Source organism: Lycium ferocissimum, chromosome 1, assembly GCF_029784015.1.
Source record: "Lycium ferocissimum isolate CSIRO_LF1 chromosome 1, AGI_CSIRO_Lferr_CH_V1, whole genome shotgun sequence".
NCBI classification, from domain to species: Eukaryota; Viridiplantae; Streptophyta; class Magnoliopsida; order Solanales; family Solanaceae; genus Lycium; species Lycium ferocissimum.
In genome coordinates, this window is record NC_081342.1 from 5,297,099 (window position 1) to 5,324,503 (window position 27,405).

General features: G+C 36.0%; 4 protein-coding genes and 1 pseudogene across 4 annotated transcripts; all 5 read left to right on the top strand.

Moving 5' to 3' along the window:
• Positions 1–2,356: 2,356 nt before the first annotated feature.
• Positions 2,357–4,921, top strand: LOC132030593 (1-aminocyclopropane-1-carboxylate oxidase homolog; annotated as a pseudogene).
• An 812-nt stretch (positions 4,922–5,733) lies between these two features.
• Positions 5,734–8,127, top strand: LOC132030185 (1-aminocyclopropane-1-carboxylate oxidase homolog). The gene is made up of 3 exons (XM_059419745.1): positions 5,734–6,563; positions 6,677–6,998; positions 7,614–8,127. The coding sequence occupies exons 1-3, from the start codon at positions 6,022–6,024 to the stop codon at positions 7,869–7,871; spliced, it is 1,122 nt and encodes a 373-aa protein (XP_059275728.1). The 5' UTR covers positions 5,734–6,021; the 3' UTR covers positions 7,872–8,127.
• A 2,550-nt stretch (positions 8,128–10,677) lies between these two features.
• LOC132061308 (1-aminocyclopropane-1-carboxylate oxidase homolog 1-like) lies at positions 10,678–13,157 on the top strand. The gene is made up of 3 exons (XM_059454151.1): positions 10,678–11,225; positions 12,471–12,792; positions 12,883–13,157. Exons 1-3 carry the CDS (start codon positions 10,678–10,680, stop codon positions 13,138–13,140), a joined length of 1,128 nt encoding a protein of 375 aa, XP_059310134.1. The 3' UTR covers positions 13,141–13,157.
• A 986-nt stretch (positions 13,158–14,143) lies between these two features.
• On the top strand, positions 14,144–15,888 carry LOC132029954 (1-aminocyclopropane-1-carboxylate oxidase homolog 1-like). The gene is made up of 3 exons (XM_059419416.1): positions 14,144–14,728; positions 14,939–15,260; positions 15,349–15,888. The coding sequence occupies exons 1-3, from the start codon at positions 14,184–14,186 to the stop codon at positions 15,610–15,612; spliced, it is 1,131 nt and encodes a 376-aa protein (XP_059275399.1). The 5' UTR covers positions 14,144–14,183; the 3' UTR covers positions 15,613–15,888.
• A 9,297-nt stretch (positions 15,889–25,185) lies between these two features.
• Positions 25,186–27,371, top strand: LOC132029874 (1-aminocyclopropane-1-carboxylate oxidase homolog 1-like). The gene is made up of 3 exons (XM_059419303.1): positions 25,186–25,897; positions 26,358–26,679; positions 26,960–27,371. The coding sequence occupies exons 1-3, from the start codon at positions 25,353–25,355 to the stop codon at positions 27,362–27,364; spliced, it is 1,272 nt and encodes a 423-aa protein (XP_059275286.1). The 5' UTR covers positions 25,186–25,352; the 3' UTR covers positions 27,365–27,371.
• The last annotated feature ends 34 nt before the right edge of the window (positions 27,372–27,405 follow it).

Genomic DNA, 27,405 nt, shown 5'->3' on the forward strand with positions numbered 1-27,405 from the left:
TTAAGGGGATTAAAGTTTATCTCAAAGTACAACAACTGACCGGAAATGACACCAAAATTCAAAAACTACGAGCTTTGAGAATCAGTTGGCAATATTTGGTCATTTCTTGGACTAGTTCTTGGAAAAGACAAGTGGATTGAAACCTGCCTCATAAACTAAGATAGTTTCTTTGTCTTCTCTTTTTCATAAATAATTGTGTTTATATGCATATTATACTATTCTAAAAGTGGAAAGACCCTAAGTTGAAAAGTTGAATTATTACCATATTCCTATGCTATATTTTTTACATCTAATAGTAAATTTACCAACTAATAAATGATAAATGAATCAATTAAATGAGAAATAAATCAATTAAATGGCAGATTCCACGAATCTTTCCAAAGCATTTATTGTAGTCTGCTTACTTTCCTCTAAATTTTGATATTTTTTTCTATTTAAAAAGCCTAAGAATCACTTTTTAATTACTTGCTTGGTTTTAATTTAATGATTAAAATCCCAACCCCAACAAAGCTCTTCAATTGGGAGTCACAATATTGATGTTGAAACTGATCATGTATCTATTTTTCATTTATCTTATTTTTGATTTTTAATAGCTTATAAAGTCTCTAAATACAGTTCATCAACTTTTCCTCTTCCCCATGATTGTTTCTTTTATAGAAGATATAGTAATATCTATTTATGTGCTCTTACAAGACAATGAAAAAAATTGAACAGACAAACTTTTCACTTTCCAAGTTCCTCCTATATATATTTTCATTCTTTCATATGACAAGAATGCAAGAAATTTATATATTACGTGTGCTACTTGTAGGTTCCTTAATCAGTTATAATTTTGTCCAATCTTATAATCATGCATTCACCTTAACTGTTTGTATTTTTGTAATATGCAGTGAATGTTGATGCGACACTAAAAAGAATAGTGAAGATCTTCAAGCTTCCAGGAAAAATCCTCTTAAGAAGTCCCTTTGTCTTCAAACAGGTCATTTTTTTTTTCCTTTGGTTAAATTAAATTTAAATTTTTGGTGAACTTTTCATTCTCTTCGTAACGAACCCAATTTGTCTTTCCATGTTTGTTATAGGAAAACGATACTTGACATCTTTAAAAATATCTGCATATTTGAAATTAATTAGTTCATTTTAGTTTATTACTATATTTTTGTTCTCTCATAGGCAACAAAAATACTATATATTTACATTTTTTTAGCTTTTTGAAGAACTTATGGAAAAAAAGTATATGAGGCAATTACAGATTAAATCATGTATGTGTCCAAAGCAAGAGAGTTATGTAAGTCCAACATGAATCATGAATGTTTGATGATCTCCTTATTTGTATGTTGAATTTGATGCTCTTTTAAAATAATTCAGATGAAAAAGTTTATTTCTAATATATTCACGTACTCTTTAAATTTTGTATTCAAAACTTACTGTTAACTATTTATATATAATATTTAAAGGAAATTTAGTGAACGGAATTTAAAAAACATAAAGAACAAGTTAGTAGTTCAATATATTTTGTCGAGGATCTAGGACAAATAGGTGTATCTTGGTTTTATTCTCTTAGATACATTTGAAAAATAATGATTGATCGTATTTAGTTTCAATATTTCTTTGCTAATTCGTTCGAGTGTTTCTTTAGCTATTGAATGCTACTAATATATTCTAATTCATTGAAGGATAACTGCGGAAAATAAAAAAGGGCCAGGAATGATTGGTGTGATCAAGATAATGTGAATTACTGTATGTAATTAATTAAGAATGTTCGTCAATTTCCTTAGTAACGTTCATTAGTTATGCTTATTGGTTTACTGTCGGACAGTTTAGTTATAAGTTTTTTACTATTGAAACTTGGAATGATTTCAGATGTCACTATCCATCTTTTTTACACTAATGTAGCAGATTTCAATCGGTTGATGCCGGTAATGTTTGTGAACTTTGTGTGTGTGTTCTCTAAAGATGTCAATTATATATTGAGTGTTAAACCTATCCATTTTACGTTGCACTAACCGTTCATCGATTTCAACTTGTACGTTTCACTTCAAATTTTTTTGTTAACCATTACATTCATATTTTAATATGATTTCTATCGCATGCACTACTTAACATGGGACGTACGTGCATCGCACGTGTCCAGAGACTAGTGTGAATTGTACACACACAAAAGAGAATCTTATACAATATGAATTTATTGCTTGTTTGAGGTTTTCTCCAGCTCGGATGATGTGTCCTTAACCAAACTCAAAAGTTCAAAGCTTGTACAAATTGTGACATTTAGACATGCCAACCAACTCAGTGTTTATAATATCATCCAGTAAATAGGAAAAAAGATCTGATTTGAACTATCCACCTTTCTAGTTACTATTCATGTTAGCATAAGGATGACTGTCAATTTACTTGCAGCTTTCAGACCAAATTTTCCTTCCTAGACTTAACTACACATGGTGTTATTCATCTTCTCTCTTTTCTAGATTCACACGTTTGGCAAGTTTTTTTGTTAGCCATGGAGATCAAAGTGCAATGATGTATCTTATTTTAGAGAAATCTTTCAATAAAGATGTTGTTTTCTTGATTCCTTGGCGATTCATAGTTCTTGATCTGTTGCGCCCACCTAAAAAAGTGAATACATAAAGGAGGGATATAGTGTTATCGAGGTTGCACATGCTCAACTCTTTACAGTTTTGAGCTCTAACAAAAAATACTCTGTGCATGTGATTTGCAGACTTAACTCTTACAGTCTTAAAACTATGATAATAAGGACAACTCATTTTTATCAAAAAAATGTGATTGTACAATGTAAGTCTTAAACTATAATAAGGAGGACACCTCGTTTCTGCAAAATTATGGATTAGCCAAATTTCAACCATAAAATATGCTTGACTGTTCACTTGTCTCTTTTGAATATGGCAATATGAAATCTAACCACTATTAGGTAAATGTTCTCTTCCTCTTCTCTTTCCTCCATTTGAGATATCCTCTCAACCTTTGAAATATCTTTCATCAAAACTAAGTACCTGAGCAACTCTACTCGGTCAAAACATCAGAGCAAAATAGATGGCAATCTCTAGCACTGATGATTTTGAGGCCAGAATTCAACAAAGTTATGATAGAATGAGTGAGTTGTTGGCCTTTGATGATACTAAGGCTGGTGTCAAAGGAATTGTTGATGCTGGAATCACTGAAGTGCCTCGAATATTTGTTCAGCCAACTAAGATAGAGGAATCTGTAAGCAGTTGTGAAACAAAGTTCATTTTTCCAGTGATTGATCTTGAAGGCTTTGATAAAGATCCAATCAAGCATAAAGAAATTGTGGACAAAGTTCGAGATGCATCGGAGACATGGGGTTTCTTCCAAGTGGTTCATCATGGAATTCCATTATCTGTCCTGGAAGAAATGTTACAAGGAATATGCGATTCTTTGAGCAAGATATTGATATTAAGAAACAATATTACACTCGAGATGATACCAAAAAGTTGTTTATGTTAGCAATTTTGATTTGTATAGCCCTTCTGTTCCAGCTACAAATTGGAGAGATTCACTTTTCTGTTTGATGGCTCCAAATCATCCTAGTCCAGAGGAGTTTCCAACAGCCTGCAGGTATTTCTGAGCATGAATTAAAAAGAACCAAACAATTTTTTTTTACTTTTCACTACCTAAATATGTGTCATGTCCTTTCCAGTTCTTGCTATGTGCTGTTTCATCAATTTTATTGAAATTGCTGCAGGGAAATACTAATGGAGTTCTCTAATCATGTCATGAAATTGGGCAAATCCTTGTTTGATTTATTGTCTGAGAGTCTTGGTCTCAATCCATCTCATCTCAATGATATGGATTGCGCTGAGGGGCTCCGCCTTTTGGCCCATTATTATCCAGCATGCCCTCAGCCAAAACTCACCGTTGGCACCAGTAAACATTCTGATAATGATTTTATCACAGTGCTTCTACAAGATCATATCGGAGGACTCCAAGTGCTTCACCAGAATCAGTGGGTTGACGTTCCTCCTACACCTGGTGCTCTTGTGGTGAACGTTGGTGATCTTTTGCAGGCTAGTATCCTTTTTATTTTTCTAAACTTAGATCTACACAATAGAAATGAAGGGAAAAGGGTAAAAAACTATGTTGCTTGGGCTCTCTGATGTTGCACTCGATCGGATCCTCCAAAAATGCACTAGAGGATCTAACGCGCACCTTGTGGAATTTTTTGAGAGTCAAAGCAACAAAGGTCAAATATAACCTCTATTGTACAGTATCTTAATTATACCTCCATTAAGGAAGGGTAAAATTAAGATATTTCATACAGTGGAGGAACAAAGTTGGACCTTTTCCCAAAAAAAATGAATGTGAAACTTTGTTTGCTAGTAAAACCAATTGTTATTATTCTGGTTTTGTTTTCAGCTCATATCAAATGACAAGTACATAAGTGTTGAGCACAGAGTATTGTCGAATAAAGTTGGTCCAAGAATATCAGTTGCAAGCTTCTTCTACACTGGTTCATATCCAGATTCGAAATACCCTTCCTCGCCGCCACCTTCCTTCAGAGGTAGCCCTTGCCAACTTCCCAGCTTTATGGACCAATTAAGGAATTGTTATCAGATGATAATCAAGCAATTAAGGAATTGTTATCAGATGATAATCCTCCAAAATATCGCGCAACCACAGTGAAAGACTTCACTGATTACTTCCTCGATAAGGGTCTAGATGGAACTCCAGCATTGTTGCATTACAAGATCTAATCATAGTAATTTAATAGTTGAGTTTATAATGAGAACTTAGAATTTAACTCTTGATGTATCTTAATGGAAGCTTCATATTTTGTGAAACATGCACTGTTATGATCTTTGCAATGATCAGTCTCCCCAAAGTCTTTCATCTGTTAGAGTTTCTTTTCATGTTAGCAACTAAATGATTGTCAATTAATTCTTGAAGCATTCAAAAAAAAAAAAAATCCTTTTAGTTCTCTCTTTCTAGTTTTTATTTCTTCTTAAAGTAGTGTGGAATGACTACAGCTAATGAGTGATGATAACTAGTACAGTCTGAAATACCAGAGGTGAATTTTGTGTCAACAAAAGTAAGACAAAAAATTATCTTCACAAGATTTTGTCTCGTCTTCTGGGAAGAAACTCCCTAAAGAAGCAGAAGGTTTATGACGGATGTAGTACAAACTTAATGTGAAGATATGGCCTTGGCCTAATTCAAGCCAAAAGCTAGCTCATGAAGAGAGGATTGCCTAAGTCTATATAAGGAGATCACCAGTCCGCTCCCCATCAATGTGGGAGCCCACTCTAACACTTACAAAAACGTTATTTTGTCCTTTCCTTTTAGTAAAGATACACACTTGGGCCTAACTTAACCCTGAAAGCTAGCTCAAAAGGGGAGGATTGCCCAAGTCCATATAAGCAAACCGCCAGTCCATTCCTCTCAAAGTTCAAAGCTTGTATCATTTGTGACATTCAGATGTGCCAACCAACCCAGTGCTTAAAAATATCATCCAGTAAAGAGGAAAAAAAATCTGATTTGAGATGTCCATCTTTGTAGTTACTATTCATGTTAGCATAAAAATATCATCCAGTAAGATGTTTTCTTGATTCATTGGCGATTTATAGTTATTAATCTGTTGCCCACCTAAAAAAGGGAACACATAAAGGAGGGATATCGTACCTTACCTCCTCGTATCCTATATCTAGGCTGCACATGCTCAACTCCTTACAATTTTGAGCTTTAAGAAAAAAAGTCTTAAACTATGTTAATTAGGACAACTTGATTTCATTAAAAAAGTCTCTACTGGCATGTGATTGTACAGCATCAGTCTTAAACTATAGTAAGGAGGACTTCTCGTTTTTAACAAAAAATATAGATTAACAATTTTGTTTCATAAACTATGCTTGACAGTTCACTTGGCTCTTCTGGCCATGGAAATATTAAATCCAACCACTATGAGGTAAATGTTCTCTTCCTCTTCTCTTTCTTTCATTTAAGATATCCTCTGGACCTTTGAAGTATTTTTCATCAAAATTAAGAGAAAAAAAGATGCTAGTCTCTAGCACAGATGATTTTGAGGCCAGAGTTCAGGAAAGTCATGACAGAATGAGTGAGTTGATAGCCTTTGATGATACTATGGCTGGTGTCAAAGGAGTTGTTGATGCTGGAATCACTGAAGTGCCTCGAATGTTCGTTCAACCAGCTAAAATAGAGGAATCTGTAAGCAGTTGTGAAACAAGGTTCATTTTTCCAGTGATAGATCTTGAAGGCATTGATAAGGATCCAATCAAGCATAAGGAGATTGTGGACAAAGTTCGAGATGCATCGGAGACATGGGGTTTCTTCCAAGTCATTAATCATGGCATTCCGTTATCTGTACTCGAAGAAATGTTGCAAGGAACACAACGATTCTTTGAGCAAGATATTGAGATTAAGAAACAATACTACACTCGAGATAATACCAAAAAAGTGGCTCATGTTAGCAATTTTGACTTATACAGCCCTTCTGTTCCAGCTACAAATTGGAGAGACTCACTATTCTGTTTAATGGCTCCAAATCCTAGTCCAGAAGAACTGCCAGCAGCATGCAGGTATCTTCTGAACGTGAATTAGAAAGAACCAATGAACTTTTACTTTTCTATTTGTTATGTTTTTTCAGTTCTTGATATGTACTGTTTCACCAAATTTATTGAAATTGCTGCAGGGAAATACTGATGGAGTTCTCTAATCATGTCATGAAATTGGGAAAATCCGTGTTTGAGTTATTGTCTGAGGGTCTGGGTCTCAATCCATCTCATCTCAATGATATGGATTGCTCGGAAGGGCTCCGTGTTTTGGGCCATTACTATCCAGCATGCCCTCAGCCAGAACTCACCATGGGCACCGGAAAACATTCTGACAATGATTTTATCACAGTTCTTCTGCAAGATCATATCGGAGGACTCCAAGTGCTTCACAAGAATCAGTGGGTTGATGTTCCTCCTACACATGGTGCTCTTGTTGTGAACATTGGAGATCTTATGCAGGCTAGTAGTCTTTTTCTTTTCTTAACTTAGATCTACACAAGAAAAATGAAGGGAAAAGCGTCAAAATAAAGTTGCTAAGACTCTCCAAATATGCTGCTTCACCCATGTCAGGTCCTTCAAAAATGCACTGCCTTTGGAGGATTAGACACGCAATGGGTGACATTTCTTTAAGAGTCCGAGCAACATAGGTAAAAAATAACCTCTACTGTATGATATCTTAATATTACCCTTCGTTATACTTAGAGGCCATTCATACCCTCGTTGTTAGTAAATCCTTCTATATTTTCCCTTAACCCGGGGGACGAAGCTGCAACATGAGTATGACGGAGGGTAATTTTAAACCATAAGCAAAAGTAAAGGGGTAAATTAGGACCTTTTTGTTGAAGTGCCTTGATGTGTAGAATCCATCAACCAATGCTGGAGCTCTGTTAAAGTCAAGGGCCATTGCAAGATGATTTTCTAACGACAAGTGAATGAATGACTTCAACATATAACTGATGATAAAACTAAGATATTTCGTATGATAGAGGAGTAAATTTGGACCTCTTTCTAAAAAATGAATATAAAACTTTATTTGCTACTAAAACAAATTGTTCTTATTCTTGTGTTTTTCAGCTCATATCAAATGACAAGTACCTAAGTGTTGAGCACAGGGTATTGTCAAATAAAGTTGGTCCCAGAATATCAGTTGCAAGCTTCTTCTACACTGGTTCATTGCCAACTTCCAAGCTTTATGGACCAATTAAGGAATTGTTGTCGGCAGATAATCCACCAAAATATCGCGCAACCACAGTGAAAGACTATGCTGATTACTTCCGCTATAAAGGTTTGGATGGAACTTCTGCATTGTTGCATTACAAGATCCAGCCATAGCTATGTAATAATATTGGAAAGTAGGATGAGAGAATCTAACTTGTGATGTTCTGAAGTAAAATAATTCTTATGCATAAGCTTCATATATGGTGAAAATAATAAGCACTTCTATTATCTTTGGAAGATTGTACTTTTGACTGCTCTATTGTACTTATAGGCTCGATTCATGTCAACAAAATAATGAATGCCAATTTACTTGTAGAATCTACTTATTCTCTATGCTCTCTCACTTCCTTGATCTGATATCTTGTTAATGTAGTGCATCAAGAATGTTGTCTTTTTGGTGAGGTGTGTGACCATCTTGTTAGTAAGAGTACATTGGGGTATTGAGACTCGAACCCAGACTTCGATACCATGTTGAAATGTATAACCATCTTATCTAAAAAGTTTAAGTTATTAGAGAAAGTACATTATTTTTATTTACTTAATTACATATTCTCCCCAATTTCACCTTTAGATGAAAATTTCTAAAGCAGCAGTAAGTTTAACACTGATGGGTGTATTTCCTACCTAAGGAGGTTATTTCTCTACTTTATTCCTCATTTCTAATAGTAGTTTAACACTGATGGTAGATCGGAAAATCTAAATAATATGTTAATATCTTTCATAAGCAACATTGGTTAAATCTATTAGGAGAATAAACTCCGATCATGAATATCTGTTTGCATCCCTCAGATGCCTATGATAACGTTTCTTCACTTCCAACAAGCATAAAATATCCGATAACTGCCCTAAGTTGTCCTCTGTAATAAGCTTGACATTGTACTCTTCATTATACGTCTCAACTTTCTTTAATAAGCTTGACATTGTACTCTTCATTATACGTCTCAACTTCTAATAAATCTTTATATTCCCTTTATTTTTGCTGATTTTAGGCCTTCTAATTCTAGTAGGGGATCTTTGAGATTTTTGGTAAATATACTATATTTTTATTGATATCAATGTATCAAATAAAACATACCTTTTCTATTTCTAGCTTGAAATGGGGTAAATAGGTCTTTATACCGTATTAATTTTTCTACTATTTTTATTCTATCCCATGTCAGCTATCTTCCACCAGCACAATTATTGTTTTATTCTTCATTTTCTATTACATTAGGAGAGAGGAGGGGGGAAAAGGGAAAAAGAATTCTACACCTTTTTTTTGAACCCCTCCCCCCACGAGCTCCTCCTTTTTTTTACTCCCTTGGTGACTAGAATCCACAACTTTCGAGTTGGAGGTGGAGGGTACTTACTATCTGAGCAACCCACTCTTATCAAAGAATGCTACACTAGTTATGTATTTGAACCCTCTATATCAACTGTAGAAGACAAGAAGCTCATCAAGTGAGCTAGCGCTCAACCTGAATGAAATTGTTCTTATTTTGGGGTATAGAGTTTTTTTATTGTGTTTGTTTTTTGTTTTTAGGTGAGAAGATGTTAAAAAAGGTCCATTATGTTTGAGGGTATGTTCAAAATAGTCCCTTAAGTATACATTTAACATTTGTGGTCCTTTAAGTTTGCCAAAAGTTAATACTTTTAGTCTTCGTTAAATGTTTATCGAACTTTGTCTGCTAGATTTGACGGGAACTATTAAAAAAAGATTTAACTATAAACATATGCAACACCGAATACTACTCTAGACTCCAAAACAATATTAAAAAAAAATCGAAAATTACACTTCAAAAAGCTACATCAAACTTTAAAAATTAATTAAAAATAATAGAAACTAAAAGAATTGTACCTCTAAATGTGAGTTTTCACTATTCATTTTTTCATAGTTTTTGCCAAATCTAACAAACAAAGTTCAATAATATTTGACAGAGACTAAAAGTGTTAATTTTAACAAATTTAAAGGACCAAAACTGTTAAGTACATACTCAAAAGACTTCTTTGAACCTATCCTTAGACATAAGGACCTTTTTTGTCATTTTCTCTTTTCAGGTTGAAGGGTAGGCTGTCAGAGTGTAAGAGTCAACTCATCGGAATTTTCAATGTGAATTTGATATGATGCCTTAGTTTTGAAAATCAAAATACACATCTTTGAGAAGTACTAGAAGCCTTAATTTTTTCATTATTTAAATATATCATTAAAATATTTCAAAAAATTGACGTCACAAAAAACTTTTTATGATTCACCTAATAATAAGAGCGCCATTCTTTTTTAGATAAAGCAAGTTATGATAATATGTTTTTCATGAAAATATTTTCTTCCATATTTTTCTTCACAAAAATAACATTTTCATATGAAGTATCATATCATTTTGTGTTTGGTACCTGCTTTAAGTCTTACTAATTCGGATTCAAGGAAGTTACTCGTGGTTAAATGGAAAGGTACTTACCGCCCAACCACAATCTTTATTGGTAGTTATATTCCACTCTAGTTTTACTTCACATCAATTGGTGTTATCAAGATAAATATTTCCTAAAATTGTAATTATGAAGGATTTGGTGGTTTAATTTGAAGAAATGATTCAATTTCTTGTTAATCTCCTTTTTTTCTTATACATTTTTCCTCTTTGTCCTCTGCAATTGGAGAATAGCTACTAGTTCATCTGCTACAAGTTGAACAGAATATAACAAAATCCAATTAGTGCCAAAATTATGTGAACCAAGTCGAATAGAAAAAGTGTTGATATATCAACTGTATATCTTCCTTTGTCCTAGAATTTCTTGGCTTGGCATTGTGATGGAATCTGGTTGCAGAAAAGGTATAGGAAAATATCAACTGTCCCATAATATATAAGCACCCCTATTATATCCCTGATGTTTCATAAGAATCTTGCTTGAATAGTCAAGAGTTGTGTTTTTCTCTTAAGAAAGGAAGATGGTTGGCCTAAATAGTAGCAGAACTAAACAAGATGATAGTTCTGAATATGATAGGAAAAGAGAAATTCAAGCCTTTGATGATTCGAAGGCCGGTGTAAAGGGACTTATGGATGCTGGTGTCACAAGGTTACCGCGTATATTCTTGCACAACCAGTATGTGAATGAAAAGAAACAGAACTCCGACAATGTAATTACTAAGTTTAGCATTCCAGTCATAGATTTTGAAGGCTTGGGAAAAAGTGCAGCTCAACGGGCTGATATCGTACGAGGAATAAAGGATGCTTGTGAAAACTGGGGCTTTTTCCAGGTTGTCCACCATGAGATCCCATTAATTGTCTTGGAGAAAGTACTAGAAGGCGTCCGCCATTTTCATGAGCAGGATTTTGAGGTGAAGAAAGAGTTCTACTCCCGTGATGTTACGAGGAAGTTCAGCTACAATAGCAATTTCGATCTACATAAAACACGAGCAGCTAATTGGAGGGACACCCTTTCCTGTGTCGTTGCTCCTAATCCTCCTGATCCCAAAGAAATGGCTGAGGTTTGCAGGTATAAAACTTGATACTAGTACTATATCAGTCTTTCCTTAGGCAGCTATAGCTCATAAACATAATGATATGCTTCGTGATTGTCATACTTATTGTGAAGAAAATAGATTGTGGCCTAATTCAATCCCAAAAGCTAGCTCATGAGGTAAGAATTGCCAAGACCATATAAAGAGACACCAGTCCATTCTCTTATTTCTTAACCCATGTGGGACACATAAATCTCCCCTTACGGCATTACCTTACACTCTCAAAGCTCATCATCTGGATCATGGACAATATAATATGGTAGCCAAACGATGAGTAAACCAAGATCGTGATAGCTCTGGCTCTAATACTGTATAAAAATGTATCTTGGCCTAACTCAATCCAAATGTTAGCTCATGACGTGAGGATTCTCGAGACCATATAATGAGACAACGACCTATTCCTTCAATAAATTTGGGCCACTTAACACCCCTCCCTCCACCCCGTATGCCCAAGGGCTCTACAATTGGAGTGTTAAGGAGTAAACCAAGAATAGGGACCGGTCTTGGTCTGACACACATGATAAGAAAATGAACTTTGAGCCTATAGCTTATAAGGTGAGAATTGTCTTCCCATTCCTTCAATTAATGCGGGACTCTTAACACCCTCTTGCATGCCTAGGGCTGAAAATCTGGAACGTGGACAACATAAAATGGCTGCTAATATTGAGCAAATCAAAACTAGGGATGGGTCTTGCTTTGATCTCATGTAAAATATTATTCACCGAGCTTCAAACCATGCCTCATTGGACCTCGGGATTTCTCAGTTATCAAAAAAAAAAAAAATGTCATGTAAAGGAATTAGATCTTGGATCTCACCTAACTCAATCCAAAAAGTTAGCGCATGAATTGAAAATTGTTGAAATACATATAAGGAGACACAATCCATTCATTCACCATTGGTTGGAGATACTTAACATTTCCTCTCCCCCCTACACACCAAGGAATGGATATTGGAGTGCGCTAAACATTGGGTAAAACAAGAACTTGGATGGGTTCGACTTTGATACCATGTAAAAAAATTAACTTCAGGTCTAATTCAACCCCAAAGTTTAGTTTTTTTTTTTTTTTTTTTTTGACATTCAACATGAATTCCCAAAAGATAGCTTATGCATGAGGTGAAAATTTTCATGCTCTAATTTGATATGGTAATATTTCCACTAATATGCATCATCAATGAAATTCGCATCCAGTTTATATGAACACATATTTTGACTTTACAGAGATGTTTTGATTAAATACGCGGAGTATGTGAAGAAACTGGGCCTTACTATATTTGAGTTACTCTCTGAAGCTCTAGGGCTCAATCCAGATCACTTGAAAGACATGGAATGTGCTAAGGGGCTTGTCCTCGCTGGCCATTATTATCCGACATGCCCTGAACCAGATCTCACTTTAGGGCTTAGCAGTCACACAGATGGTGGCTTCTTGACTATTTTATTACAGGATCAAGTTGGTGGCCTCCAAGTCTTTCATGAACGTCAGTGGTTTGATGTTCCTTTCTTGCCTGGAGCTCTAATTGTGAACATTGGAGACCTTATGCAGGCAAGTTCATATTGTAAAATGAGCTTGATGCACTTATATGGATGTCACAAACTTGATCTCTTAATTTATTTGTTCCACTTTGTTTTGTAGCTAATCACGAATGATAAATTCAAAAGCGTCCATCACAGAGTGCTGGCAACGAATGCCGGACCAAGAATTTCAGTGGCTAGTCTTTTCATAATGCATTTTCAAGAAGGCAGAGGATTATATGGGCCAATTAAGAAGTTGTTATCAAAGGAAAACCCTCCAATCTACCGGGAAACAAGCAGAAAAGAGTATGTCGCATATTTATACAGCAAAGGGCTTGATGGAACTTCTTTGTCGTCACATTTCAAAATACAGAAATAGTGACAGGATCTGCAGAAATGGTTCATCATCTTCACGTGCTTTACTCTTTGACTATTGTTTTCTGCCTGTAAGTTCGATTAAGCATTCTTGTACGTGTGGTACACGCATCTCTTAGCAATTAAATAAAGAACTCAAGAGCTGCCATTTCATCTAATGAGATTTAAAGTAGCCTTCTAGTCCTCTTGTTAAAGCATGCTAGTTTATTGAAGGCCTTTAGAAATGTAATTTTCCCTGTTCATACTACACATTTAGAGTTTTCTCAGAATAATTTGATATTTTATGTGTTAGCAATGAGATGGCTATCAAGCAAATATCATTTGCACTAGAAAAGTCAAAAGAGCAGTTTATCCATCATTTTCCTAAAATTATAGATACGAAGGATTTGATAATTTAACTTGAAGAAATGATTCAATTTTTTGGTGTGCTCATTTGAAGGTTGTAAGCTTTCAAATGGAGCATTTTAGCGATTGAACTCATCTAGTTTCAAACAAGAGTGACATAGAACTGCTCCACTTGACATCCGAAATGAACAAATGAGCATCAAAAGTTGCAGATGCGAGACCAACTGAAACTGAATGTTTAATGATATATTTTTAATGTTTTCATCCCTTAAATATTTTGGTACTATCCTTAGTTGAAGATACCACGTGTTACTTCGGCATGCTCTTTCTGTTTCTATCTTTTTATTGGTGACACTTTTAAAATGTGAAGTCTAGAACCGAACTATTTTAATCTCATTTTCTTATATCTCCTCCTTGTCCACTGCAAATGGAGAATAAGTATTGGTTACTCTTCAACATATGCATAACATAGTTCAGATGGTTCCAAAATCATGTAATTAATTGAAAGAGAACAAGTCCGGACACGTAAGTGTTAGGTATATTACGTACATATATACCTAATTTTTGTCCTGGAACTTCTTGGCTTTGCATTCTGATGGAATAAGATAACTATCTCATAAGCACCTCTATTATATCCTCAAAGTTTCATAAGAAATCTTGCCTCCATAGTCAAAAGTTGTGGTTTTCTTTAGAGAAAATAAAATGGCTGGCTCAAACAATGGCAGAAGTCAGCTAGATGACAGTTCTGAATATGATAGGAAAAGTGAAGTCCAAGCCTTTGATGATTCTAAGGCTGGTGTAAAGGGACTTCTGGATGCTGGTGTCACCAAGTTACCTCGTATATTCTTGCATAATCAGCCTGTGATCGAAAAGAAAGCAGACTCTGATGCAATTACCAAGTTTAGCATTCCAGTCATAGGTCTTGAAGGCTTGGGCAAAAGTGCAGCTCAACGAGCTGATGTTGTTCGAGAAATAAAGGATGCTTGTGAAAACTGGGGATTTTTCCAGATTGTCCACCATGAAATCCCATCAAGTGTTATGGAGAAAGTACTAGAAGGTGTTCGTCATTTTCATGAGCAGGATACTGAGGTGAAGAAAGAGTTCTACTCCCGTGATGTTACGAGGAAGTTCACTTATAATACCAATTTTGATCTACACAAAGCACCAACAGCTAACTGGAGGGACACCCTTTACTGTGTCATGTCTCCTAATCCTCCTAATCCCAAAGAAATCCCAGAGGTCTGCAGGTACTACATATTATTTAGGTCATAATAATATGATATGCTTCATCATTGTCGTGCTTATGTTGCAGTTAAGCTTAAAATCTCCTGAGCTAGTCTCAGATTTATTATCCTAGCTCTAATTTGATACTCATAAGATATTCTTTCCTTTAATGTGGATCGTTAAAAGAACTTGCATTCTTGTTTTATGAATGCATATCCCTTTTGACTTTACAGAGATGTTTTGATCAAATACACGGAGTACGTGATGAATCTGGGGCTTACTCTATATGAGCTACTCTCTGAAGCTCTAGGACTCAACCCAAATCACTTGAAAGATATGGAATGTGCGGAGGGGCTTATCGTAGGTGGCCATTATTATCCAGCATGCCCTGAACCAGATTTCACTTTAGGACTTAGCGGTCACACAGATAGCGGCTTCTTGACTATTTTATTGCAGGATCAAATTGGTGGCCTCCAAGTCTTTCATAAAAATCACTGGGTTGATGTTCCTTTCTTGCCTGGAGCTTTAATTGTCAACATTGCAGACCTTATGCAGGCAAGTTCATATTGGTATCTTTTTATAGTACTTATATAATGTCGCAAACTTGATCAATTAATTCACTAGTTTCCTCTTTGTTTTGTAGCTAATCACAAATGATAAGTTCAAAAGCGTTCATCACAGAGTGCTGGCTAAAAATATTGGACCAAGAATTTCAGTAGCAAGTCTTTTCAGAATGCATTTTCAAGAAGGGAGTGAATCGAGATTATATGGACCAATCAAGGAGTTGTTATCAGAGGAAAACCCTCCAATGTACCAGGAAACAAGTAGAAACGAGTATGTCACTTATCTATACAGCAAAGGGCTCGATGGAACTTCTTTACTGTCACATTTCAAATTACAGATATAGAGACAGGATCTGCAGAAATGTTTCATCATCTTCCCGGTGTTTAACTCCTTGGCTATGGTTTTCAGCTCGTGAGTTCGATTAAATATTCTTGTACCTGTTGTACATGCATCTTTTGGAAATTAAATAAAGACCCCAAGTGTTATTCATCTAGAGAAATTTATTAAACCATGTTAAGTTATTCTCGAGTTATACAGATGTTGTAAATATTTTAGCTTTTTCTGAGTTGACTCCAGAGCGAATGATATGATCTTCATTTTAGCTTGTTTGAGGTAGAAATACCAAGTGTTCCTTTAGTGTGTTATACTCCATTTTAACCGGAGTCAAAATGGTTTACAACATTCCGGTAATTCCGGGGTTAATTAACTTATTCCGGGGTTAATTAAAGTTAAGGAGTCGCCACCTAATTATTTATGGTAAATTAGGACACCTAAAGTTCATTAAAGTTATTTTCTAAAGTTAACTCCGTTTTAAGGTCTACTAACTTAAGATTCTAGGTAAGGGTTCAATTAATCTAAAGGGAAGGTACTAAGCATCATTCAAGATCCATTAATAATGGTTAACCGACCGGACTTAATTAATTAAAAAGGCTACGGTAACGTTCAAAGAGCGTCCCTTTTTAATTATGAAAAAAATACTAAGCATGAAAATAAGCCAAAGTATCATATTAACTTAAAGTATATTTCGTGTTTAAAAGTAAAATAGCTGCTTGTTTTGGTACCTTAGTAGAAAACTGATTGTGGAGATTAAAAGCGGACACAAGATTGCGAGAGTAATACTTGGACCCGAGAAGTGAAAAATAAAGGACATGACGTCAGAACTTAAAGAAAGAAACATTTTTAGAGTAAAGAAATATTTAATACTTGGGGAAAGTTTCATATTCTTGGCTCAGTAACATAAAAATTTGATACGAATTTGCTGAGCCTAAAAAAACGCCATAAGCATTTTAACTCAAGGTTTTAAAGAATAAATCTAAAAAATACATAATGGGGTTAGTGAAAAGTGAGCCAAAACTCAAAATAGTTGACTGTTGGATTTTGAAAACTAATTCTAAACTCTAGTATATCTCGTTCCGGTTCAAATCCAGCCACTGTCAAATTCTTCTAAGCATTGAGTCACTTCTTGATTATATGAAAATGCAAAGCTCTATCATGAAAAAGACTTGTGAAATATTGGAAGAAACTTAGATGACTCCACTTAGATACTGAACACAAAACACTCCAAATTAAAATTCTTTTTGAAATGCCCTGTTCTATATTATAAGATGTATTCCTCGTTACTGTCTAAAGATGAAAACTCTAAATAATATTCCCGCTATTAATCTTATGGCCTGTACAAATTAAAAAAAAGAAGAAGTAAACACATAATTGAAGATAAGATGTTAATCATAGCACACAATAAATAAAACGAGCAGCACTAAATGAGATGCTCCATGGTCGTGTTCGACTCCAACAGAAGGACAAAAATCTCCTCTGTACTTTAATGTTTGAGAGGTGAGAAAGAATAGTGGATATGCGGACTCCATGCGATAACGATGTCGTTGAGCCTCAAAGTGAAACTCTTCGGCTCCAGCGTTCATGTAAAATAAAAGAAAAGTAGGAGAGGAGTTAGTATAGGAAATTAACCATCCTTAACAATGTTAAAGGGAAGTAATAAGTAACCATGAAAAATCATAATAATCCACGAGAAACTGTTACATTTGGTTTAAAGCCAAGATATTATAAGCATGGTTTATATACTAAACATCATGTACGTTGTTTTTAAAATAGTCTAGATTCTCATTATCGGTACCTTCTACACAAACTAGAATATGTCATGTACTTGGAAACAACAAGCGGGATTTGCGAGATTAAAATTACGCCAAACACACTCCATAGATATGACTTTCAAGGAAAATGGAAAAAGAGAGTGAGCGAGGATCAATATTCCATCGTTACTATATCAAAACAAGTTCCATATTCCTTAATTGACCATGTGCTAATTACTACAATTTCTCTAAATAGTATATCTAATTCTAAATCATAGTAGTCAATTTGTCATGGTAAGAAATCGGTTCAAACAGATTGTGTCTAGACAAATTTATAAGGGTTATACAAATCAAGTTTTAAATCTAGCGAAATTTTAACAAGGGGCTAGGCTATTCCACCACATGACAGAGAGTGTGATAAACAACCAGAATGTGAAATGATCTCCTAAAGCTTGGAGTCTAGAACACACAAGGCAAATATTTTGGAACAAATAGAACACTCTCGAGCATTTTGTTGAACGTCTATCACTCATATTTTGGATGATATGCAGCCATGAAATGTGACCTTAAACTTAAACCCAAGAACATGATTTTTAACACATCCAGGAATACAAAAACACATAAGTCAGAGCTTCTTCATAAAACTTCGACAAACATGGTTCAAACATAGCGAGAAAAAGGATTTTAACTTAACAAAACTAAAATGGTAGTCATGTTTCACTAGCATTTATTTCATATATTCCATTTATGACTACAGTCTCAAACAAGAGGAAGAAACGAATAAAGGGATTGGATTTACCTCTTGTTGGTGCAGTGAACTAAGGCGGCGATCCAGATCTACTCTCTTACTCACGAACAAATTTGAATCTCGGATTGAAACGGATTAGAAAGTCTTATGTATGAGAAGTGTTCAAGAGCAAATAAAAGTAACTAATCAAATAGCATGTGTTACACCTCAGATTTTCGCACGTTAAAGTCGCATCATGAGTTAGTCGATGCAAGTTCAAAAAGAAATTATCTTGAAATTAAAAGGGATTGAGCTTATTAATATAAATGGTTACAAGAGTCTATAAATAATGTTAGTAAGTGGCGGAAGATTTGAAGGGCGAATGAATCAAAGAAACATGAGTTTAGTCAAAAGTCGGCAAGTTGGGAATATGATAACTTGTACTTTTGGGTGAGATTAGGAGTTCTTCACATGCTAAGAAAATAATAATATGAAGTATTTGAATCGTATAATGGTATTTTGTTAAGTTTGGAAGTCAAACGAGTTGTAATACGAAAGTCGACAAAGGGCGTCGCAAGTTAAGTTTGTAAATTTTACTGAAATTTGGGTCAGATGTCTCGGAGCTTTTCTCTCAATCTACTTGGATTTATGGAGTGATCCACCTACCAAATCTAATTTCTATGAGTCTAGTTTCCAGATCATTTTACCGTTCGTCGATACAACATCGGAGTAGAGAGATATTCGCGTTTCCGTCCAGGGACATAAACTGTCACAGGAACAGTTTGCTGCTTTAAATTGCCCAAGTATATATAGACCCCTTGCACGACTTTTTTCTTCATTTTCTCACCATCCCCAACCTAGAAAACCCTCAAACCCTCTCCAATTAATCCTCCATCAATCTCAATCCAAACCAAGAGCAAATATATCAACTTTAACATGAAGAACAACATGGCAACTTCGAAATTGTGATTTCTTCACTATTTCACCTTTCAGAGGAAAACCTTGCTTTGAAGTGATTTTCATGATCTAAGGTATATTTTAACTTCCTTTTGATCTCTTTGAACTTCTACAAGTAATTGATCATAGAAATTGGTGAAAACCCCCATAAAAGAAGCTCTTCTATATTCTTATGAAACTTTCATGAACTTAGCTTATTTGTTGGGCTGTTTTATATGATATTGTTGTGTTGTTTGGAGTTATGATGATATGGATGGGATCATATTGAAGAGGAGAAGTAGAAAAGTAGAACTTGGTAGCGTTTCACGGGAAAATTTCGCTACAAAAGGGCCTATAAATTCACGCCCATGAGTTGCTCGATTAAATGTCTAAATGAAAATTTCTATAAGCTATGACCTTGGTTTTGATCTTGAATAGTCCGTATTATGTAGGAGATTGTTTGTAAGGCGTTCGAGGACTCGGGAAACATATATAACTCCATCGGCGAGGTATGTAGGGCTTTCTATTCTCTTTGTGGCATGACTAGATTTCAAATGACCTTTCATTGAAAAGTTGTTCCGCTAACTTGGATCGATCGCGTTCCATGATAATTGAGCTGACACATACTCATCTATGACTTGTACCAAATTATGATCCACATCTCCTTTTGGCTATCGATTAAAAGACTTTCCATTCAGCTTGTGTCGATTATGTCCCAAAATGGTTAAGCTTACCCTTTTCTCACGAATAGTTTATATCGAAGTACCTTTCACATTTCGTATCCCTCTTGTTTATGGAATGAAGAATGATATTAGTTATGGTACTCTTCACATCAAAGTTGAGTTGATTGTACTTCCTTTAATTGAGTTAATTGTCTATTGCTCCAAGGTGACGAATCTCTCGTTGGCACACTTTTTTTCGATAAAAGTTGTGTCGATCATATTTCATAAGAGTTTGACTAACTTTGGCTTCGTGAATAATTCATAACAAGATGTTTCCTTGTACTTTTACTTCTTTGGCCTAATGATCAAATAATGATAAACGCAGCGACAATAATGAAAATCGGAGGGTAACGACGACAGGTCACTCCGACTCTTCTTATGATATCTCTTCTGAGGTCAGTCTTACATTGCACTTATATATATATGTATTGATTTTCATTACCGAGCCGCGCTATAGGCGGCCGGGTAGGCACGTAGCTGTGCACCTAGATGTATTTCTTTCTTTACCGAGCCGTGTTGTAGGCGGCCGGGTAGGCACGTAGTGCGTTGCCATCGATCGGGGGCGAGAGATGATGGTATGATGATGAGCTACCCTACGAGAGGGATTTATTATTGTTATATGATGCGATATATATGCCTCCACGGTGAGGAATGATTTTACGGGCATGCATTTACATTTATGTCATGGTTATGGTTGCCGCGGTGGCCTCGTTCGAGTTTCGAGTTGTCTCTAGATCTTTTCCCATGATTATCCGTATCTCTTATGCTTATGTTATATTTACACTTACGCCTTCGTCACGACCCAACCCCCGTGGGGGTGACTGGTGCCGATACGGGCACCCAAACACATCTATCAAACGCTATCTCAAATCATAACGAACGCATTCAAATACATAGCGAGCGAGCAAGGCTATGTTTCAAATTTAGATAATTTCCGTAAAAATTTCGGCGTAGTTTTTCTTTGTTTTAAGAACTATCCAAAATAACCCGCGCGAGAAAATACCAACAAGGCCACACGGGGCCAACAAAATATCATATACATATGCGGACCGGCCGCCGCGGCGAGCGTGGGATCGCCCAAACACAACGTATACACACACGGCGAACGGAGGTAGGCACGGCCCACAAAACATGTCCCCGGACCTCAAACGGACGGACGAGAATCATATGACGGGACGGGGCCCCCGTGTACCCATGAACAATATATATAAATGCAACGGACGAATATATATACCAAAAGTATAAGCTCGGAATGAGAGAGCACTCCAAGTAGTAACGAAGGGTGTCCTAAACGGGTGGATCACCAGTGCCGAACGTCTGCACACGGGCATGAAACGCGGCCCCCGGAGAAGGGGGTCGATACGAAATATGTACCGAGTATGCAAAGCGAGAAGGTACAGAGATAAATCTGAACAATAATCGAATCAGAAGTATGGAAAATAATACATATCCAAAAATATCAAAATGTTTATTTCCAAAGTATAAATTATGCATAGGGCACAGGAATATATGGTCGCCCGCGCAGTCGATGGCGCCCATAACACACGATAACACCGAAAGTTTCAAATCTCCGAATCCCCGTCACACATCACAACACGGATAACGCCAATCACGGCGATAACGCCAAACATGCAGTGGAACCCGGCCCTCGAGCGAGGAGCACGGTGAACCATAAACACAGCATAACACCGGAATGTATCACAAAGCGCACGACAACAGAACCGGCCCGGGAACCGGCGAACGATATCTCGTAGGCACGAGCGGAGTAGTGAGGAATCATATGCATAAAATCATTATTATAAACCCGAAGGATAAGTAAAACAGTCATATTCGAAATCGGAATAATAATTATCACTTTTTGTTTCAAAGTTGTCGAGTTTACATAAAAGGACGTCGCGGGACCCACGGACGAGTATAGACCCGGCGAGCCCGCCTATGAAAAACATACCCATTAAACATCAAGCAAACTTCTATAAAAAAATTATTGGAGCGATCCGAGCCTGTGAGAAAGATATGGCATTCGAGAGATTACGAAATTCCTTAAAGTGAACCTTTTCTATGCAAGGTTCGGAAAGCGATTACTTCAAATACATAATGGTTCATATTTCATCAAAACATACCTAAGAGTGCCAAAGAATATATATAAGGATCATAACATGCTCGGATTTCGAATTTGGAATTCCCTTAAGGCTCTAATCTAGCCTATGTGAAACTAAGGCATGCCAAAAGAAGGAAGGTTGCTTTACATACCTCAAACGCTCTCCAAAATGATCCAAACTCAAGCTAATCCAAACTATGATTCGGGCTGCCCACGATCTAAAAATAAGCCATAAAATGCCAAACATTAGCTAAGGGCACTTAAGCAATTCATTCCAACTGACTCTAATTTCTACAGAAAATTCGGCAGCATTTCCCCTGAAAATAGGCTACCCCGAGAATTCAACTCGGCCATATCAATCAACAACAACAACAACAACCAACCTAACAACACCAACAACCAATCCGAAAGACGAAATAACAATAATAGCTTTCTTTTCCATTTTTCGACAACTTACATAAATTCGATTCGATGACTTACATTCAAGTCACAATCGACGCTTATACATTCACATACTAACCCAAACCCCTACCAACGATATTTAAGGACATTCTAAGCAATTCAGACAACATTTCCAACAACCCAAATTTTTCGCCATCTTGGCCGAAAACAGCCCCAACCGGGACAACCCTTTAATTTTTTTTTTTCTTCATTTCCAAATCATGGTTGGTATCCTCACTTTACATTCTAACAATGCTATCTCATCAATATACCAATTACATTAAATATACAAAAGCCCCCAAATCAGTCCGCAACATCTACAACCTCAATTTGAACCAATGAACATTCATTTCCAACATAAAATTCAAAGCGACGACGATTAAAACATTAAGCGATATTCATTCGTTCATTGTCATATAATGTGACCCATTTCAATCAACACTACACATACACATATATGGATGATTCCCAATCGTTCTTCACCTTACAATGATCATAATCAACTAACTAAACATTAGTTCATAATTTCAATCACAACACAACAACACCCATCACACGCCCAACCTCATACATATGGCATCCACTTCACCATTCTTTATTTCATGATTTTCAACCATAATAAGATACTACAACATGAATATAACCTTCATAACACAAAAACAAGATCAAATCTTACCTTTTCCTCTTCAACTTCCACAAGCCTAGGGTTTCCAAAAGATGAGAAATAGTGGATTGATCGCCCCAACGATGGTTCCACGCTACTAAGAGACCTCAAGATAGTGGGTTTTCATCATCAAAATAATTTTTGGAGGACAAGAAATGAGGGATGATTTTTTTCTTAACTTCTTGGCCGTGAGCTTAACCTTAAATGGAGGAGTCTTCACTTCTTTTATTTTTCAAGTGGATGAAGTGAAAAATGAAGTGGTCATCCTTATTTAAGTAGAGCAAGACTTGGTCAAGGTCCCTTGGCCCACATTACATGAGTTGGACCACTTAAAAGATGACACAAAATTGTGTGGGCCCACTATTCCACTCACACGGCCACATGGAAATTGTGGATGATTTTCCACTTCCAATTTTTATCACTTTTGGTCCCAAATTTTCCTAATTGTTCCATACCAATAAATTCATGCACAACTTATATCTCAAAATAAAATCGAAGGTCAAGAATCCCGACTTTGTATCCCGAAATAATTTTGTCCTTAACTTATCGTAATTAATCCATATTATTCCACTGTACAAAAAAATACGGGTTCTAACACTTACATACTCGGTACATATTTAAATTGACCCATTTTGTCTTTGTGATCATGCCCACGGGTACGGTAGACGATTGGTGTACCTTTCTCGATAGGATACCGAGTTCGGCGGGGGTGTTCGCACGCTCCGTTCTACGGAGTTGGGTCGAGTCGTCAAATAGGATGCGTACGCATATATATATATATATATATATATATATATATATATATATATATATATATATATATATATATATATACGATACGGCTATAGCTACGTCGGGGCCCGTCCCGATCGGTTGATGCATATTAGTGCTCTTTGAGGCTTACGGACTATCGGTCGATGTATGCGAGTATTGTGTTTGGCCTTGCCGGCCTTCTGACTAGTTGTCTTTCTTGGTTGTGGCCTTGTCGTCCCTAGTTATGCATATATGTGTTGTTGGGCCTTTTCTGCTTGCAGGTTGTTATGATATACTTCTTACAATTGTTATTCAGCGGCCTTGTCGGCCTATGATTCACGTTACAGAGTTCAGATATCACAGTTGGTTCGCTCGGTCCTTCGGGTGCCGGGTGTCGGCCACACCCCCCAAGGTTGGGGTGTGACAGCATGAAATCTTAGGAGTAGCAGTCGACCCCAAAAAAAAACCTCTCCTAAATTATATCAGAATACGAGTATTTATAGGCGACGTAGAGCTAGGGTTTTTAGGGCGGGATTTTCACCTTTTGATTTTGAATCCAAGGTCAAAGAGAGTCATCTGAACTCGAACGTTGGGATTTTGGATGTATATGGCCTTCACGTGACTGAGGCGAGAAAAGACAAAGTAATAGCATAAAAATGGAGTAGACAACCTTTGTACATGATAAAAGAATATTTGGAGTTTTACTCAAAATGGAGAAGAAAGGTGAGCAGCTGTGATGGATAGAAATTAGGTTTAGGAAATTAGAAAGAGGCTAATATATGTGTGTTGTTGGATTTTAGTTGAATGACATTTTTTGGGCAGATCTTACACGAATTGGGCCTCAGCCCAAGTGGGTTTTAGGACTGATTTTGGGCTGGTCTGAAAATAGTTTCAATTTTCAAATAGTGGGCTGATTTGCAGTGAATAAAATGGTCTCTTTCCCCATTCTAATTTATTCCTTGGGCTTCTTTGTATTAACAGACTTGGGAAATATATGGAGTAATTAATAGTAATAATCCATAATTTAATGTTATAAATTTATTAATAATAGAGAAACTATAAATATATAAAGTAGAAATATTATCTAGGTTAGTTTTATGATTAATATGTAATAAGTAAGTAGCAATGTACGAGGTATTAATAAAGTAACAATACTTAACAATAATAATATAGTGGTAGCAAAAGTAAGGATGAAAATAAGATATTTAGTTTATTAATAATTTAGATGCTCAAGAAAATGAATTGGAATAAAGGAGAATCAAAATTGGGTGTCAACATAGTGTGCTCTTCATATTTCTGTCTTTTTATTTGGGAGACTTGTAAAAAGAAGTCATGGTAAAATATATCAGAATCCTCTTCTACCCTTTTTTTTTTTTTTGGTATTTTCTCCTTGTCCTCTGCAACATACTGAACGGAACATAACATATTAAATAGCCAAATTGTGCCAAAGGTGTCTGTATGCAGTCTGCCTTCCTTTGTCCTGGAGCTTCTTGGCTTAATATTGTGATGGAATCTGATTCCATAAAAAAATATATAAAAAAAAAAACAAAAATATCAATTGGGTAAGTACCCCTATTATATTTCCATTTTATAATGTTGGAAAAGAAATCTTGATTCCTTAGTCAAGAACAGGGTTTTCCTCTAGAAGGAGCAAAATGGTTATCTCAAGAAATGGAAAAACCGAGCACGATGACAGTTCAGAGTATGATAGAAAAAGTGAAGTTCATGCCTTTGATGATTCAAAGATGGGGGTAAAAGGACTATTAGATTCTGGTGTCACAAAGTTACCACGTATATTCTTACACAACGAGTATGTGAGTGAAAAGAAATCTGACCCTGATGTTATTAGTAAGTTTAGCATTCCGGTAGTAGATTTTCAAGGCTTGGGAAAAAGTACAGCTGAACAGGCTGATATTGTTCGCGAAATAAAGGATGCTTGTGAAAACTGGGGATTTTTCCAGATTGTCCACCATGAAATCCCATCAAATGTCATGGAAAAAGTACTAGAAGGCATTCGCCATTTTCACGAGCAGGATTCTGAGATGAAGAAAGAGTTCTACTCTCGTGATGTTACGAGGAAGGTCACGTACAATAGCAATTTTGATCTACTCAAATCACCAACAGCTAACTGGAGAGATACCATATACTGTGTCATGGCTCCTAATCCTCCTGATCCCAAAGAAATTCCCGAGGTTTGCAGGTATACTCCCTCCAGTCTCAAATATTAGTCATTTTGGCCAATTAAATTTGTTTATTTTGACGCTTTAGAAAGAAAGAAAAAAAGAAGTCCTTTGTTACTCTTTTTCCCAAACTACCCTCTGTTCCAATTAGTGGAGTATTAAATAGTGGGACATTTAAGGGGGTGATAAAGAGTAGTTTAGACAAAAACCCATATGGCTAAAGCTATTAAATGTCTTTCTAAAGGCGTGTGCATAGATAATATGGACTGGAGGGAGTATTGATTAGGCTTATTTGAATCGGAACAAATAATAAACTAGTGATATGTTTCCATATTGTCATGCTAATGTTCAAACGTGCGTAGATTTTCTCAAGGTCGTCTAACTCTATTATCCTAGCTCTTTGGTGTATTCTTTCTCTTTTAACATGCATTATCATACAAGTTGCATCTGGTTTTTTAAGCCATGTTTTTGACTTTACAGACAAGTTTTGACCGAATACACGGAGTACATCACGAAACTGGGACGTACTCTATTTGAGCTACTCTCCCAGGCTCTAGAACTCAAATCAAATCACTTGAAAGACATGGATTGTGCCGAGGGGCTTTTTGTAGCTGGCCATTATTATCCGGCGTGCCCTGAACCAGATCTCACTTTAGGCCTTAGCGGTCACACAGATAGTGGCTTCTTGACCATTGTATTACAGGATCAAATTGGTGGACTCCAAGTCTTTCATAAAAATCACTGGGTTGATGTTCCTTTCTTACCTGGAGCTCTAATAGTGAACATTGGAGATCTTATGCAGGCAAGTAGACATTTGGTAAATGAGTCTGATGTATATATACACGGATTTAAGTTTATACATATTGACATCGTACATAGATTTTATACTAGCAGTGCACCGTTATAGAAGGTTATTACCCTGTTTTCAGGTTATAATTACCTTATTAGGCTTGTTATGAAAAGTTACATGTTATTGTAGGTCAATTTAACATGATACGTTGTAAGTGCACAAATTTTAAACTCTTTACATAAACGTCACAAACTCGATTGATTAATTCATTAGTTTCCATTTGGTTTTGCAGCTCATCACAAATGACAAGTTCAAAAGTGTTCTTCACAGAGTTCTAGTGAAAAATGTTGGACCAAGAATCTCAATGGCAAGTTTTTTCAGAATGCATTTTCAAGAAGGCAGCGAATCGAGACTATATGGTCCAATCAAGGAGTTGTTATCCAACGAAAACCCTCCAATCTACCGGGAAACAAGCCGAAAAGAGTATGTCACACGTTTATACAACAAAGGGCTCGATGGAACTTCTTTATTATCACATTTTAAGTTACAGAATAGTCTGCTATGTCATCTCACCATCGTATATATTCATGTTCGTGTTGCATTCTGTTTCAGAATAATTGTCGTAGAAATGTTCTTTCTACATGACTTTTCAAAAGGAAAGCCACACACTAGTCAACACTATCAGCGACACTTTTAATTTTGTCTATCGTATTTATTACTGACTATACTCGACAATCT

What these genes read in the sequence shown, in the direction of transcription:
- LOC132030185 (XM_059419745.1), top strand. Translation starts at nt 6,022, where the DNA reads ATGCTAGTCTCTAGCACAGATGATTTTGAGGCCAGAGTTCAGGAAAGT. An exon ending in GAACTGCCAGCAGCATGCAG is followed by an intron (nt 6,564 to 6,676) that starts GTATCTTCTGAA and finishes AAATTGCTGCAG; the next exon opens with GGAAATACTGATGGAGTTCT. An exon ending in ACATTGGAGATCTTATGCAG is followed by an intron (nt 6,999 to 7,613) that starts GCTAGTAGTCTT and finishes TGTGTTTTTCAG; the next exon opens with CTCATATCAAATGACAAGTA.
- LOC132061308 (XM_059454151.1), top strand. Translation starts at nt 10,678, where the DNA reads ATGGTTGGCCTAAATAGTAGCAGAACTAAACAAGATGATAGTTCTGAA. An exon ending in GAAATGGCTGAGGTTTGCAG is followed by an intron (nt 11,226 to 12,470) that starts GTATAAAACTTG and finishes TTGACTTTACAG; the next exon opens with AGATGTTTTGATTAAATACG. An exon ending in ACATTGGAGACCTTATGCAG is followed by an intron (nt 12,793 to 12,882) that starts GCAAGTTCATAT and finishes TTTGTTTTGTAG; the next exon opens with CTAATCACGAATGATAAATT.
- LOC132029954 (XM_059419416.1), top strand. Translation starts at nt 14,184, where the DNA reads ATGGCTGGCTCAAACAATGGCAGAAGTCAGCTAGATGACAGTTCTGAA. An exon ending in GAAATCCCAGAGGTCTGCAG is followed by an intron (nt 14,729 to 14,938) that starts GTACTACATATT and finishes TTGACTTTACAG; the next exon opens with AGATGTTTTGATCAAATACA. An exon ending in ACATTGCAGACCTTATGCAG is followed by an intron (nt 15,261 to 15,348) that starts GCAAGTTCATAT and finishes TTTGTTTTGTAG; the next exon opens with CTAATCACAAATGATAAGTT.
- LOC132029874 (XM_059419303.1), top strand. Translation starts at nt 25,353, where the DNA reads ATGGTTATCTCAAGAAATGGAAAAACCGAGCACGATGACAGTTCAGAG. An exon ending in GAAATTCCCGAGGTTTGCAG is followed by an intron (nt 25,898 to 26,357) that starts GTATACTCCCTC and finishes TTGACTTTACAG; the next exon opens with ACAAGTTTTGACCGAATACA. An exon ending in ACATTGGAGATCTTATGCAG is followed by an intron (nt 26,680 to 26,959) that starts GCAAGTAGACAT and finishes TTGGTTTTGCAG; the next exon opens with CTCATCACAAATGACAAGTT.